This window comes from Protopterus annectens, chromosome 3.part0 (assembly GCF_019279795.1).
Source record: "Protopterus annectens isolate FY-2018-M chromosome 3.part0, PAN1.0, whole genome shotgun sequence".
Classification (NCBI taxonomy): Eukaryota; Metazoa; Chordata; order Ceratodontiformes; family Protopteridae; genus Protopterus; species Protopterus annectens.
In genome coordinates, this window is record NC_056731.1 from 879,326,851 (window position 1) to 879,343,867 (window position 17,017).

The 17,017-nt window shown below is 40.8% G+C and overlaps 1 protein-coding gene across 1 annotated transcript in view; it reads right to left on the minus strand.

Annotated features, from left to right (window-relative positions):
- SCLT1 (sodium channel and clathrin linker 1) overlaps positions 1-17,017 on the minus strand; it is a 780,532-nt gene that overhangs the window by 554,334 nt on the left and 209,181 nt on the right. The window contains exon 7 of the mRNA XM_044065718.1: positions 4,180-4,278. Within this exon, the coding sequence (XP_043921653.1) occupies positions 4,180-4,278 (99 nt within the window). The remainder of the gene's footprint in view (positions 1-4,179; positions 4,279-17,017) is intronic.

Below are 17,017 nucleotides of genomic sequence, written 5' to 3' on the forward strand. Positions count from 1 at the left end.
TTCTTGGTGTTGTGGGTAAGCCCATGATTAATACACTGAGCATTTTTTGGTCCAGCCCTTGCTGGAGAATTTGTGCATCAGAGTGAGATTTGATAACCACCCCCTCAGTTTGCAATAATCAGAAGACTTGATCAAGCATAGCTCTTTGAAATCAGCTTTTACATTGCTGAAGTACAGATCAAAGAGGAGGGGACCCAGAATACAGCCCAGTGGGATATCACTAGTGACATTCTGTCTGCAGCAGACACCCCAACCTTAATGATGTGGGTTCTATCAGATAGACCATTACTAATCCAGTAAGCTATGTATGAGGTAATGTTGAGTTGAGAGACTTTGTCAATAATCTCAGCAAGGGGGATAGTGTCAAAGGTCTTGGCATGGTTCAGAAAAGCAGTGTGGCCTGTATGCCCTTTATCTGCAGCCTCAGTAACCCTTTCAAAAAACTCACCCCGGTTAATCAGGCATGATCTGCCTTTTACAAAGCCAAGCCGGTATGCTTCTAGGGGAAACAAGATCACTTATAAATGTTTACTGGTTCAGCTAGAATATGTTCCACAGCCTTGCAAATACTAATAAGAGTAATAGGTCTGTACTTTCCAGGGTTGGTACACGGAAGACCTTTATATAAGGGGTTCCTATTAGAACGACAAAAACGCGTTTTGTCGAATGCGTTTTCGTCGACACATGTAGGGCGAACAGGCAAAACAGCGAAGTGGCTGTTCAGTGAATTCTTTCCCTGGGAAAGAAGTCGCTTGACCGCTTCGTTGCTTTGCCTGTTCTGAAATGTAGTGTGGTCCCTTGTGCGGTATAGCTCCCAAGTGTGACTGTGCAACAGTTACTGAACTTAGGGTTAGGGTGCGGGTAAAGGTAAGTGCATATGTATGAAAGTGTTTACTGTTTTTTATTTTGCATTAGATGTACGGTTGAGTTACGTGTGTATGTGTTTTCAGCTGTTTATTTTTGTTTTGGGGGGGTAGGATTAGGGTTATAAGTGTGTATGTGTTTGGAACTGTTTATGTAAATGTGCAAGAGTTACTGACCTTAGGGTTAGAGTGCAGGTTAAGGTAAGTGCATATGTTTTAAAATGTTTACTGTTTTTTTTTTTTTCGTTAGAAGTATGGTTGGGTTATGTGCATATGTGTATTTAGTTGTTTACTGTTTTTTTGGGGGGGTATAATTAGGGTTAGGGTATGTGTGCATGTGTTTGGAAGTGTTTAATGTTTTTTTTTGGGGGGTTGGAATAGCCATTTCTTTCCCTAGGAGTTTCTTTGTGCTATTTGCTGAGTCACTTTCCAGAAGTTGGTAAAATGCCTCTAATGGCTTGTTTGTTGCTATGGCAAATGCTCTCAGTCTCTTTGTTAGCCAACCAGTATTCCCTTCTTAGTCTGGTCCACCTTTCCTAACTTCCACTTTTTCTTTGATGACTTCCTGGACTTCCACCACCAGTTTTCCATATCCATACATGGCTCAGTTGCAGATCTGTTATACAGTCTTCACACATGCTATTTTGAGGCACTTCCATTCTTCTTCAACTCAGCCTATTTCCTCTTATTCCAGAGATGCTAGTCTTAAGGATTTCCTTAAATTTCTGTGCTTTCTCTCCAGTCAACTTCCAGGTCTTCAGCTTAGTCTTTGTTGATGTTAGAGTTTTCTCTGACCACTACTTGCAGCTGTGTACAAACTGTTTAAGTGGGGATGATTTTGCAAATGCTGATTCTCCCCCAATGCCCTTTCCTTATTAGGAGGAAGTCTACCAGAGTTGGATGTTGGCTACTCTTGTATGTGATCTTGTTCATAGATAAGTAATAGGCTAGCTGCCTATAGGGACCATTTTAAGCCTAGGCAATTTCCCCTTAGTGAGACTTAATCCATGTACGTTTTGAATATGAGGTAAACACCTTAACCATTATGCCAAGACTGTAACATAAGGGGTGGACAACTCAATAGGCACTGAATTTAAGAATATACCACGAAAAGGCTGGGAATTTTTTTCTCGCATCACAGTCTGTTGTACGAAAGGCGCTGTTTCATTGAGCTTACTTTTGAAAACCTTTGAATTTTTTAATCCCCTTTTAAATTCTTTGACTTGCAAAGAGACACAGCTTTATTCTCTTCTAATACGGGATTATAATAGTTTAACAAACTGCACTAAAAATAACTATTTCAATCAAACACAAAAAGTATAAGAAACAATATACGAAAAATAAAATGAAAAAAGCTAAGAAACAATAATAGGAAAAAAAAGTAAGAAGTTCGCCTTTCTAACACAGCAGTCTCTTCTATAGCAGAAGCCACATCAGTAAATTTTCTCTCATTGATTTCAGAAGTAAGGGTCTGCCAGATTCTCCAATGCCTGATCAACTAAGAAGGATCAGAACCCTGAAAGGAGAGACAGACCTAAGTCTCAGTGTAGCAAAGGAAAACATAATCTTGTCAACTCTGTCCAAAGCTTTGGACTTATATTCAGACAATAAGGCAGAAACATGCTATAATCACTGGTACTTCCACTAGACCAAAATTATTAAGTTTACTCTAGGATGCTTGGAATGAAAGCCAGTCTGCTTTCTCCGGGCCTTGCAGATTGGCATCAACTTTTCTGAAACTAAAAGGAGCAGAATCCAGACGTTTCCAAACTACGTAAATATCTTTATAGATAGGCTCCATAGGAAGGACTGTATATCGCTCCTCCTCCTTCTTCATCTTGTCTGCATGCTAGTTAATGCTTTCTGGAGGGAAGGAAGGAAACGATGCTGCAGGCCAGTCGATAATGGAGTTTGTCAGTCTGAAAGTAAGAATTATCAGGTGTGGAGGTTTAGGGAAGGCAGGTCATGTTATACTTGCCAATCTCAAAGCAAAGTATTTCCGGGTTCCATAACCTTAACTTCAGCAATAGGCTGCCTGATCTCATCCAGAGTGCCAGGCAACAGGGCCCCAGCACTTGCGGTAGTACATGTAAGAAATGATAATCTCTCTGGAGAGGTCTGCATGGGAGCCTAGCACTGGTGTCAGCCTAAGGTCCCTAAAGGTATGCCCCATGAAAGCACAGTCTCCCCTTGACAATTAACAATTGCCACTTGTCCAGTGTTTGCCCCACATGACACAGAAGGGACTTATGGGAGGATTATTTACCTAGGTCAGCTGGTTAGTGAGGCCTGAACAGCTCAGAAGCAGGCCTGGGAAGAAGACTCACTGAGTCCTAAGAACAAATGCCAAGCACACTCCAAGTCATTTAAAAAAAGTATTCAAGGTGAGCAGGCCAGCCATGAGGGATACTCCCGACATAGTAACGTAGGTAAATGCATGTGGACACCCTAAACTGTACCTCTCCAATACTGTTCTTGCTGGAGTTGTACTAAGTGACTGATGACAGGTGTGAGCTTTACTAATCAATAGTAAAGAGGAACCTTCAACTCAGAGGAGATGGAGCAGGAGGAGGAGAATGTGATCAATATCTGGATTCTGACTCCCTATCCTTCACACTTTTGCTTTGCCACCAATTTAGGATCAAAAGAAGGAAACTTATGTCAGTCCCTGCACTGGTAACCATCTTGACACAGCTGACATAAGCCACGCACTTTATCTTCCTCTTTATCTGTGGGTGATGAGACTGAAAATTCAGGCATCTATGGTGATTCTTCACAATGTGCCACCTTTACACACAACAGAAACAATTGTCAGCATGGGTGTTTACTTTTCATCTAATCTGGTGGCCATGGGAAAGCCTGGAAGGTTTCACCTTTCCATGATGAACAAAAGGTATGTGATCCAAAGTGTGGAAGCATTAGAAAAAAAAAATGAATAGTGCAAGGGCTGGACATACTGTCCCAGTCCCAGTCTGAAGAGCAAGATAATTGTATGTACTGGCAAAAGGTATGAATGATCCAAAACATAAGAGGGAAAATTCAGAAATATTCTGTGTCGGGTGCATCAAAAGAGGAAATACCAAATGCTACTCAGTGCAGAAGGCTTCTGTTATCAGATACTTAGTTCTCAAATGAAATAAGCCTTCAAGGAAAATGCTCATGATGGCCTACTGAAGGTCAGTGTGCAATGCTAAAAGTAAACGTTCTGAGCTTAAGTAGTCTATAGTGTTTGCGATTATGATTACTTCTTCACCATTTTAATGAAAACTATTTCAGTTTTCCAACATTTGCTAACAAACATAATACATATACTAACCTCTTTTCTTGTTCTGACAGCAGCATCTTGTATTAATTGAGAGATAGCTTCCTTAATTTTTTCTACTTCTTCTTCTTTCTGTTTCTCCCTCAACAATGCCTAAAACAAAACAGAAAGTTGTATTACCATCTAGTTTTAGATATAGTAACACATGTGATCTATAAACATATGAAAATGTAATATTTTTTCATGTTCAAACTACTAGTCATCATATCTGATTGCAATGTTAATGTAAGGAGAAAGTTACGGTAGCTTATCAGTGGCTGGGATCTGCCACATTATGCATGCACTCATGTCATTGTACCACAATTATCAATATGACTTGGTCATAGTCCATGTGGGAGTAAATGACCTGAGACATACCTCTCTAGACTATATGAAGAGAGACATCAAAGAGCTCTCGGAATGTGTGCCTCAGGCTTGTATGAGCCTAGCACTGAACAGCATTTTACCTTCTCTCTCTACCCTAGAGAATGCTGATGTCTGTGCAGTCTCTGATATGTGGTTTAAAGCCCCAGAGAGCACACCAACAGTGCAAGGTTATAATGCCTTCCACACATTTAGACCAGCTACTTCACAGGCAGGGCCCTAAAAGGTGGAGGTGTTTCTATTTACATCAAAAATAAATATACTTCAAGGGTGGTCGAACAGGACAATGCAATTGATCTGCTCCATGTTCAAATCACTATAGGTAAAATCCAATACCACTTCCTTGCAAGCTATAGATCCCCCTATGACCAAAGAAAGCCAGACCATGTGTTTAAACTTATTAGAAACACTAACCATCCAAAGCCAATACTATATTCATGGGTGACTAATTACCCCACTATTAACTGGGAATCCTATACGACATCAAATGTACATCCACAGAGATTCCTGGATTTTGTAAACACAAACTCCCTGGACCAGATAGTCAATACACCAACCAGGGGTGCAATCATACTGGATCTGGTCCTCACTAATATGGGAGAGTGCTGCACACCACCTACTGTAATGCCTTCCCTGGTAAGGTCAGACCACAAAATGGTCTCCTTTATTTATTTTATTTGCAGTTGGTTTACCAGGATAGTCCATTGGGCCAATAAGAACCTGTTTTCTATGGAGTCCTGGGGAGAAAAGCTCAAAAACAAAGGTGACAAAAAGATTACAGCAGTTTACAATTTCAATCAGTTGTAGGTTAAAGACAAAGCTTTAAAACATTGGTAACAAAAAAGATTACAGCAGTTTAAAATTGTGGTAATTTGTGGGTTCAAGACAGAACAAAGATTAAGCATTTACAAAGGAATTTTTTTTCATTTAGTAGAAAAACCTAAGATTTAAGCATGTATAATAAAAATGTTAAGGTTACATTTTGTAGAAAAACAAAGCATTGCTGCAGTAAATATATAGTTTCTTGAGTGAAATAGTAGAATAAAACAATTATAAGATGTCATTACAGTTGGCTTATTATTTGGTGTCTGGTAATATATGGTAAAGCTGCCCATAGGAAGCGAAGAATAGGCTAGGCGGGATGGGAGCAGGAGCATTCCCATGAGGATGTTAGATGTGAGTGCAGTGATTTTTTAAAAGCAGGGAGGTTGGTGGTGATACGGATGGAGGGAGGATGGGAGTTCCATAGGCGTGCCAGGGCAAAGGACAGGAGGTTTTGTCCTGGAGAGTGACGGGGTTTGTACAGTTCTATTAGGTTTTGGTTATTAGATCTTAGGAGTCTTTGTGGCAGGTGCATTTTAAAGGTAGAGCTGAGAGAGGGACAGAGGGAGGGATGAAAAATTAGTTTATGAGCAAAAGTAAGCTGAGTATAGGAGAGATGGTTGGGAAGCTCTAGCCAGTTAAGTTTGTGGAGAGATACACAGTGATGGGTAGATGATTTGTGGCTAGTTGCAAATTTGGCAATTTTATTATAACAAGAGGACAGTTTTGTTTTGAGAGAGGACTGTAGGTTTGTTAGCAGAGGGGCACCATAAAGGAGGGAAGGGATGAGAAATGTAGTAGCAAGAGTGAGCTTAGTAGATGCAGTGATGAATCGATTGTGTCGGTAGAGCATGCCAAGTTTTTGGTGTTTTTTTTTTATGTTTAGTTGTAGGTGGTTATTGAATTTAAGCTGGTCATCAATCTGGACTCCTAGTAGTTTGGTTTCAGATACCAGTTCAAGAGGTGTGTTTTTCTGGCTAGTGATGGAAAATAGTTTTCTATCAATGGTGTTGGTTTTTGAGGAGGTAAATACCATAAGTTTGGTTTTTGATGCATTGAGTGCTAGATGATTGTCCATCATCCACTGTTCTGTGGTAGAAAAGGCATCTTGAGTCAGTTTTAAGAGAGCAGGGATGGATGTGGCTGAACAGATAATTGTGGAATCATCTGCATATTGAATAAGTTTAGCATGAGGAATTGAGTGGAAGAAATCATTTATGAATATATTAAAAAGGACAGGACCCAAAATGGAACCTTGGGGGACACCAGTGGGTGTGTTAAGGAAAGAAGAGATGGCTTTTTTCCATTGACAGCTTGTTGCCTGTTGGAGAGATAGCTGGTGAACCAATTGAGAGAGGAATGGGATAGGGTTTAGGTTAGATAGTTTAGTTAGGAGACGGTTGAGAGAGATGGTATCAAAGGCCTTAGAGAGGCCAAGAAAGAGCGTAGCTACAGTAGGGCCAGAATCTCTGGCTTTATTTACAGTTTCCAGGAAGGAAAGGAGGGCAGTCATGGTGCTGTGGCCGGGTCTGAATCCGTGTTGTGTGGGAGTTAGTAAGTTATTATCTAAGAGATAGGGAAGGAGTTGGAAATGAATACATTTCTCTAGAAGTTTTGATATAGGAGAGAGGATGGTAATGGGATGAAAGTTAGTAATATTGTTATTATTGCCTCCTTTGTGCAGGGGAATGATGAATGCCCTTTTCCAGAGTTTGGGTACAAGCCCTTCTGGGATAGAACGATTGATTAGGATGCTGATGGGGAAGGCAATGGCTTCGGCAGCTATGCTGAGGAAGGATGAGGGAATGTTATCGGGGGCATTGATGCATGGTTTTAGCTTTTGCAGGAGTTTTCTTATGGTAGAAGTAGGAATGGGTTTTACGGAGAATGGTGGGAGTTGAGAGATTGGAGATGAAGGGGATGACAAGAGGGGGAATGCAGAAGTAGGGGGTGAGGTGTTATTAGAGAAGGATGAGGTTAGTTTGGAAATAGAGTCTATGAAAAAAGAGTTGAATTGGGTAGCCAGATCTATATCTAATGCATTTGGGTCTGGGCTTGGGTTTTCTGCTGAGCCAGGTTTTAGGAGGGTAGTGATGCCTTTCCAGAATTTCTGAGGATTGCTTTTGTGGTTGTTTTGGAGTAAGGAGAAGTAATTCTGTCGATCTGCTGTGATAAGTTTTTTAACGGTATTGCGGAGTGTTTTGAATTCATTAAGGGTGGATGGAGTTTTGCTTCTTTGGTACTGTGCGCCCAGGTTTTGTCTCTAAGTCGCATGGCAGTTAGTTTGTTTTTTGTTAGCCAGGGGGCGTTGTTGCTTCGTATTCTTTTGGTTTTTATGGGGGCAAAACTATCCAGTAGTTTAAGGAAAGTTGTATTGAAGTGTGCAACAGCATTGTCCAGGGGTAGGGTTTTTAGGGGGTTCCAATTTATTGATTTGAGGGAGTCTGAGAAGGTTATTGGGTTGAAGTTTTTAAGGTTCCGAGTGCTGATGCAATTATGAGTTATATGTAATGGAGATGGAAGTCGTCTAGTGAAAATGGGAAGGTGGTCACTGAGGGAGTCAGGAAGAGTTCCACTATCAGTGTAGTAGTGGGGGTGAGAGACAGATATCCAGTCTAGGGTACTGCCACTGGAGAAGTCTTTAGACGGCCTGGTAGTGAGGTTGATTAGCTGAGAGTACTTATATAGGTTGATGTTTAGGGGGCGTGTAGGAGAATTAATGAAAGACCAATTGATATTTGTGTCGCCCATGAGAATGGTTTCATTACTGATATTGGTAGAAAGCCAGGATAGGATATCCTCAAGTACAGAGGTATTTATCTCCAGGGGGGATGTAAAGTGAGGCTATGCAAATTTGTTTGTGTTTATTTAACTGAAATAGAGCTAGTACTAATTCTGCATTGGAGAAGTGAGGAATGGGTTTGTTATAGGGAGTAATGGAAAGGGTGGATGAGTAGAGAAGAGCTACCCCACCACCCTTCTTGTGGGCCCTGTCTTTTCTGACGATAGAGTAGTTTGGTGGCACTATTTCAATATCTTTTATATGAGGTTTTAACCATGTTTCAGAAATAGCTAAGATGTCAGGTTTGTTGTTGAGAAGCCAGGCATGGAGATTGGGGATTTTGTTAACTATTCTTTGGGCATTTAGAGAAGCAAATAGGATGGATTTAGATGTAGGAGAAGTGGTGTTTGAGCCTGAGTTAGGGTGTATATCTCCAGATAGAAGTATGGTTGTTAGGTGTTGGATTATGCTGATGAGATGTTTGGATTGCCTTGTTTGTATATTGTATATTTTCAGGTTTGAGTAGATATTGAAGGTTAAAGAGGGGCTAGAGAGTTTATAAGTAGAGGTTAGTTTGTAGTGAAAAAATAGATGGGTATTAATGGGATATAGTCCAGAGGAGATTGAGACAAATGAGTGTAAGTGAGTTGAAGGGAGTGAGCTGGTTGTGTGAAGTAATAGTGTGTGATTTGTGGTGTTGGGCTGGGAAAGGTAGTGGATATAAGTAAGGCTCAGAAGTAGTAATAGCTGGATTGAGAATGACAGAAGTTTTGTAAGCATGTTGAGGCTTAGCTAAAGTAGAATATGTAGTGTTGGGAGAAGGGATTAGAAATATATACTGTGTTGTTAAATATGAAGGGAGGTGTGAGGAGGTGGATTATAGGGGTGTAGAAGATGGTGATGAAAGGGGAGAGGTATTATAGATAAAGAGGAAGTAGGAGTGGTAGGGAAAGGGGAGGGGTGTAATAGGTAGGGAGGAAGTAGGAGTGGTTAGGTGAGTATAAGTGTAGATGCACTGGGGGTGGGTGAGATTTGGGGGTAGGTTAGGGGAGCGGAGTGAGCCCGCAGGGCGAATGGAGCGGGTTGGAACAATCCAAGATAGAGGATCAGAGAAAAAAGTATCAGCAACAGGAATCAATAAAGAAGGTAGGTGGGTAGGTATTGTATGCTATATGGGAACACAGAAATGAGGTTAACAAGGTGGGAAAGAGAGAGTTTGAGATGTAGCAAGGAGAGAGTGGAAGTAAAAAAAAGGTAGGGAGTATGTATATTTGTTAAAAGAAATGGAAAGTATAGCCACCGTTGGGTGCAGAAGCCACTAAAGAACTAATTTCTTTCTAAGTATGTAGTGATAGGGTGCTGCCACCTAGTGGTAGTAGAAAGTGGTAATAAAGGATAAAGGTAAGAAGCGATATAAAGGCCTTAGGTGGAACTAAGTGGTTAAAAGGGTATAGTGATAGGAGGGGGGGGCTGTAGTGAATGGTCCATGGTAGGCTGCTTTAAGGAACGCACTCTCAGTAGGGCATACAAGCACAAAAATGGGTAATAATAGTAGCTAAACAATGAGTACAGAGGTAATTTCTTTGGCTACATACATTCATACACAGTGTGATATAGGGAGTCCTTGCAGTATGTTGCTTAGTAGTAGGCCAGGGCTAGCAGGCAAACATTCAGGGAGTTCTTCTGGGTTAAAACAGTTGATCTTCCTTTTGAGTATATAGGCAGGGAGGGAGTACCCAGGGTAGAATAATTCATACACAGTGTGATATAGGGAGTCCTTGCAGTATGTTGCTTAGTAGTAGGCCAGGGCCTTTGAAGTAAAAATAAAACCTGGACCCCCAGTTAAACCGGGAATATTCAGGAACTATTCTAATGCTAACCTGCTATTAAGTGAGAACCTGGCAAAATTTCAAGCCCCTATAAACCCTGAGAACAATTCTGTATTTGCAGAACTGTTCACAGGAACCCTGTATAAGCATGTTAATAGCTGCACAGATGCAGCTGTACCCACTAAGAAAAAGTACAGAACTAACTCAAAAAACAAGCCATCCTGGGGGAATGACAAAATCAATCGGATTTATAACAAGAAGAGGAAAATCATGGCAAAAATCAGGAGGTGTAGCACCCAGCAGGATAGAACCACTCTCAATCTAACCAGGCAAATAAAGTCTACCAAAGCCAAATTTGAGGTAAGTTTTGCCTCCCAGGCCAAGGACGACCACAAAGCATTTTTCAGCTATGTCTGCAACCTCACAGGCAATACACAATTGTGCGCAGAACTCATTGTAAATAGAGCCATCTATACTGAGCCAGAAGATAAAACAAACCTCCTGGCTGATAAATTCAGCTCCAACTCAGCTCCAACTTTACTCCTCTCTCCCCCCCTCAACCTTTCTCAGGAAATATCATCAAATATAACTTCCCCTACTATCACTAGGGATCAGGTCCTTAATGCTCTCTCTAAGACCAAGAACACTGCACCAACAGGCCCAGACAATATCTCAGGATGCCTTCTAAATAGCATGAAACATGACCTATAAGGCCTTCTGGAATTACTATTTAACTGTAGCCTTCAAACAGGATTCATGTCTCATGAATTAAGAAAGGCAACAGTCACTCCTCTGCACAAAGGTGGGCCATCTGCAGACCGTGGAAACTACAGACCTGCAAGTCTCACTAGTCTTATATGTAAAGCCATGGAAAGAATTATCATGGAGATTATTAATTGAGAGATAGTAAACCTCCAGACACTGGAACCAACCCAGTTTGGTTTTGTCAAGGGAAGATCATGCCTACTCAACCTAACGGACTTCTTTGAGAAGGTCATCAAGGCAATGGATGAGGGCAAAATTGTTCACACTGCCTACCTTGACCTGGCCAAGGCATTTGACACAACACCCCATTTGGTCATTGTTGACAAACTGAAAAGGTTAGGTACAAACCCGTATGTCACCCGGTGGATAGCCAACTGGCTCACAAGACAAGACACAGGAAGCTTGAATTGGGGAGTCCACTTCTACAAAGAGGCCATTCACAAGTGTAGTCCCTCAGGAATAAGTCCATCCTTTTTCTTTTTTTACATTTCTCAAGTCAAGGCAAATGTCAATGTGGTCTCTGGCTGACTAAATTTGCAGATGATTAATTAAATTAAGCTGTCACTGAATCTCACACTGACACAAATGTTCTCCAGGAGGGGCTGACACAGACAAACAACTGGTGTCAGAGCCATGGACCAAAACTAAATGCCAAGAAATGCATAACAGTATCCTTTGGGAAGTCATCCATCCCTGGTAACTATCATATTGACAACACACCCCTTAGAGTTGACCCAGTAGTCAGGCACTTAGGGACACACACAGATAATAATCTAGCCTTTTATCATCGCGTGTCTTCAGTGGTGAGGAAATTATTCTATGCTGAACAACTTATAAACAAAGGTATGGCATTCTAAGTCCAAGGAAGTAATTTTTCCACTGTATTTGACATTCATCAGACCTATCATTCAGTACAATGCCCTCCTTTGGTATGTACCTAACCAGGCATATTCAACAACTGGAACGTCCACAGAGGTTCCTCACTAAAAGAATACAGGATGCAAGTAATATGTCCTATGCAGACTGCTTCAAGGCCGTATGCCTGTATTCTGTCTCCTACAGGCTTTTGAGGGGAGATCTATGCCTGGCATACAGGGCACTGTCAGACCCCACTCTGATGGACCTCTGGCATATCCACAAAACAAACAGTATGAGAATTACTTGTTCTAAAGACTTAAACCTTGCCTGTGATATAAATAGAACCTGCTGGAGAGACAGGTATGTATCAGAGATTACCAAGTCTATGGAACAGGCTCTCCATCCATGTGAAGCAGAGTTCCTCCCTAACCCAATTCAAAGTGTAACTTGGACAACCGGATGGGAAACCAGAAATTCATTCCTGGTTTGGAAGCTACATCTCTAATGCAAACAGGTAACCTGTAAATGATTCATCTCCCAGGCCCATGTTTACACTTATCAAGGGTATCAGAACTTGTCAGAGATTTGGGATGCATGGCTAGGCTTAAAAAGGCCCTTGTGGTTGTTAGCCTAGTAAATACCTATGAACCTATAAATCAAATGTACTTTATCACTGTCTAATAGTAGTCAATGGAGATGTTAGCATTTATTTCTGTACAGACTTAAGACATCCTGCATTATTTTATTATGCACTGCGATACACAGCTGGCATTATTTTGTTATGTACAGCAATATTTCCAAAATAAAGTAATATGCATTTAAGAGAAGGTCAGCATGTCACAAAGGACAGTGAGCAAGAGATTTAATAAACCAGTCTGGACTCCATATTCTATATCATATTTCAAATAATACAGTAATTTGCATAATTTGGATGAAATAAATGGGTCCCTATTAGAACAACGAAAATGCAATATATTGAATGGCTGAAAAGTCGAATATTCTGGACCTTGAAATCGGTTTTGTGGGGGGCTGTGACCCCTGCTAATTATATATATCAACTCTGAGATTGCACTACTGTGAGGAAAGGGCAAAATTTCCGAGCTTCACTGTAACAAGATCTCACAAAACCGATCTCGAGGTACAGAATATTCGACTTTTCAGCCGTTCTATATATTGCATTTTCGTTGTTCTAATACGGACCCAAATAAACACTTTCACAGCAAATCTGGTAATTTGTGATACTGGTCAAAGGAGTTAGGAAGTTATGAATTACTTGCATATTTATTGGAATACTTTCCTAACACAGTGGGATATACTTCAGTGAAAGCCAGCATGTCAAAGAGCTTGCTTGACAGGACAACAATACAGAGGCCTTCTCTATTCCGGTTACACTTTCATTTAGATTTTCAGAGTTATTTGCATACACAGTTCCAAAACAATGCAATATTCATATTCTATGTCATATTTCAGTAATACTGCTGTGCACTTCAATGATGGTCAGAATGTCAAAGGGGTGGAATGAAAAATATGCCACCTAGCTTGCCAGTTCCTATGCTGGTAAACAGAGAGGTTCATATTTATTTTATTTTTTTTATTTATTTTGTCATTTATTAAGTAGGTAGGTGAAGTGGTCTGAAGGCCCCTTTCAGCAATGACTTGAGCAAAGTAATTACAATATGAAAATATAACTTATGAAAATGTATATGAATCTTCTTCTTCTTCGGCTTATTCCCGGTTAGGGGTCGCCACAGCTCATGATTGGCAGTGGAGTTTTATAGTGTTGAGTTGCCAGCCGGGTGCTCAACCTTCCACAGAAGGCACACACACACACACACACACACACACACACACACCTAGGGCCAGTTTTAGAGTGTCCAATCCACCTACAGCATGTCTTTGGGATGTGGGAGGAAACCGGATCGAACCAGAGAACCTCTTGCTGTGAGGCGGCAACGCTAACCGCTGCACCACCGTGGCCGCCCGAAAATGCATATGAATACAAGTGATTAATAATGCACATTTAGTAAAAAAGCATTCATTACAATTAAAAAAGAAAGGATGACAATAGCATACATTATAGAAGACTATTAGAACAGATGATTGGGCTATACAGAGGAAAGAAACAAGGTGTTACTGAATAATAAGAAAGGACACAGAGTAGACTTTGAAGGAAACAAGGTAAGTTAATATAGGTTGGTATGACATTAACACATTACTGTAATGCAACATTAGAATAATGAAGGGACACAGTGCGGTCCAACTGTTTGCTGCACAGCTGGTGACACAGCTAGACAAGATGAACAAAGTGATCCATACTCAATTTTAGGGTTTAGTAATGTAAATCGTTGTGAAACAGATTTTTCATACTTAATACAATAGGTTCATAGGGGTGTGCTAGGCTAATGGCCCTGGGGCCTTTACAAGCCTAGCCATAGGATTACCCTGGCATACTGCTGGCAACACTGTTTACTGAACAGTAGTTCAACAAACAATGTTGTCTACTGCAGTGATGGTCTGCATGACACAGATTCAGGGGGAAGGTAAATAATAACATCTAAAATGTTGGTTTCTGGTGTTAGTAAGGAAGGATAATAAAAAAAAAAAAGCTATGTTCTTACCATAACATTCCATCTGTGAAGTCTATTTTCATTCTTCCTCAACTTGTGGGTTTCGGATCTGACTTTGGATCTGACTCTGCCGCTTTCCAAGCTCAAGATTTAATGCTCAAGCTCCTCCTCTCCATCCCATAATGCCTCCTTCCCCCAAAATACCTCAGATCGAGTTTGCTAAAAATTTATACAACTAAGATATCTATATAGATACAGATGAAGAAAAACAGGTTCAGGAGCTCAACCCAGGGACTACAGGAACTACAGTTCCTGAGAGACACCAACTCTGTCAGATCTACATGGAAAAGGGGCGAGGGGGAAGGAAGGTGGGGAGGTCAAGGAAGAATGAAAATAGACAACAGATGGAATGTTATGGTAAGAACACAACTTCTTTATCTGATGTAGTCATTTTCATTCATTCCTTGACCTGTGGGATAGCCCCATCTACACAGAACCAAAGGTGGCCTTTACGGAAGGATATTTCAAACTACTATAGTCTCACATGCAGCTCTATTCCTCAAAATGATGTCTAGTTTGTAATGAGAAATAAAGATATGAGATCTTGACCAAGAGGTAGTTGCACAGATATCATCAATTGACATTCTCAAGGAAAAGGTTTGAGATGTTGCCATAGATCTCGTTGAATGAGCTTTGACATGCCCTGGCAAGGGCATACCTTTTGATGAATAGACAAAGTAGATGCAATCTCGCAGCCATCTGGCCAGAGTAGGTTTAGTAACTGCTCATGTCTGAAAAAGATATAAACAGTTGTTCAGATTTTCTGAAAGGTTTTGCCCTGTCCAGATAAAAACATAATTGCCTATGAACAACCAGAAGATGCAGTGTGTATTCTCCCTTATTCTGGAAATTGGGGAAGAAAACAGAAAGATGAATGGACTGATTGATACTGTCTTCTGTGACCACTTTAGCTACAAAGGATGGATCGGTCCATGAGGAAACTCTATCCTTATGGAAGATCAAATAAGGAGGTTAAGAAGAGAGAGCTTGGAGCTCATAAACTCTTTTCGCTGATGCAATAGCAACCAAAAAGGTAGTTTTCCAGGACAGAAACTTCAGATCCTCTTCAGCTGCTGGATCAAAGGGAGGAAGAACCAAGGCTTGTAAATTTAAAGTAAGATCCTAAGGAGAGGCTGGATCTTTGATTGCAGGACAGAGTAAAAAGGTGCCCCTGACAAAAATCTTACATAGTTTGCATGAAGCTAGGGTAGCAGAGTTTTCCCCAGTATGGAAAAGCAAAATAGCTGCCAATTGAACCTTCACCATGGAATAGCTGGCTCTGTTCTGAAAGAGAAAGGCCAGGAAGTCTAAAATCACAAGAACAGAAGCCATAAAAGGATCTATCAACTTCTGCTGAGCCCAAATAGAGAACCTTTTTCCATTTTCTATTATATATCTTCCTAGTAGACGCTTTGTCAGCTTATGATATGTTGTACTGATGATGAAAGCCTGGAATGTCTAGCTAACAGTGGAATGGGAGAAACCATGCAGTCAATTTTAAAACTTGAAGGTTTGGTTGAGTCTGTCCCAAGGGGTGGGACAACAGATCTAGAAGAGGTTCCAGAGTCCATGGAAGATAAAGTAGATGAGACCACAGAAAGGTGAATCAAATCTGGCAAGGCTAGTAAGGAGCAATGAGGATTACTTTGCTGTTCAACCGATGAGCTTTCTAAAGGAATTTGGAAATCAGGGGTAAAGGCAGAAATACATAAAGTAGACCAGGAGGCCAAGCATGGACTAGAGCATCTCTCGGGGGCTTGACCCTGAGAAGGGATCAGGGCAAAGAACTTGCTGCATTTGTTGTCGAGGGGAGAGGCAAAAAGGTCGCTGCAAAGTTGACCCCACTTGTGGAAGATCATGTTTGCCATTGACTGGTTCAGAGACCACTCGTGAGGCATCAGTACAGTTCTGATGAATCTCCCTGTTAGAATGTTGGACTCCCCCAGAATCTGCGCTGTGACTAGAAAATGGTAGGTAGAAATCACCCACTGCCAAACTTTCATTGCTTCTAGACATAGTGGGTAGGATCTGGTTCCCTCTTGCTTGTTGATGTACCACACCATGGATATGTTGTCCGGCTGGTTTGCAATGGACCCCGGAGGGAAAAAAGGCCTCTGAAACATGTAGGTTAAGGATGACAATAGTACCTCTGCTATTTTCTGCAGGAAAAAAATTGTTTAGACTGTCTGGACCAGCAGCAGAGCTAGACTTGATGTTTAATAATGTCCTTATATCAACATCCCATATTACTGGGCAAGTACCATTGAGGATAACGGAGTTTAGATTAACAGAATTGTTGACATACAATCTATCAAAGAGCCCTTTGCCAAAATCTTAACCTGATCCTTAAGATCAGTAATGAAATTGTCACAGAGTTTTATGCAGACTCCAGATAATTCATCCTTCCCAAACGAACTCAAATGCTTAAACAAGGCTATATGATCTTCAGGAGCACTTATTGCCAATTTTACTTTATACTCAGATCACACTTTACTAAGTAAGTTTGAGAACGAGTTTTTACTCTATTAGACTTTTGCTTATTATCCTAAAAGTCTTTTCACTCTGCCCTTAAAATGTGAAAGCCTACTGCTCCACCAAGGTTGACAGTTATTGCTAACTCTGGCAGCATTACATACACAAATCAATGTATCAAGCTGTCAATAAAGTCCTATTGCTTAATCAGCTATCCCGTATAGTTAACGCAAATAGGCACTTATTTCAGAACCGACTGCGACAAAATTGGAGTAATAGAACTTCTCATCAGATTTGCTCATATAATGGGCCAC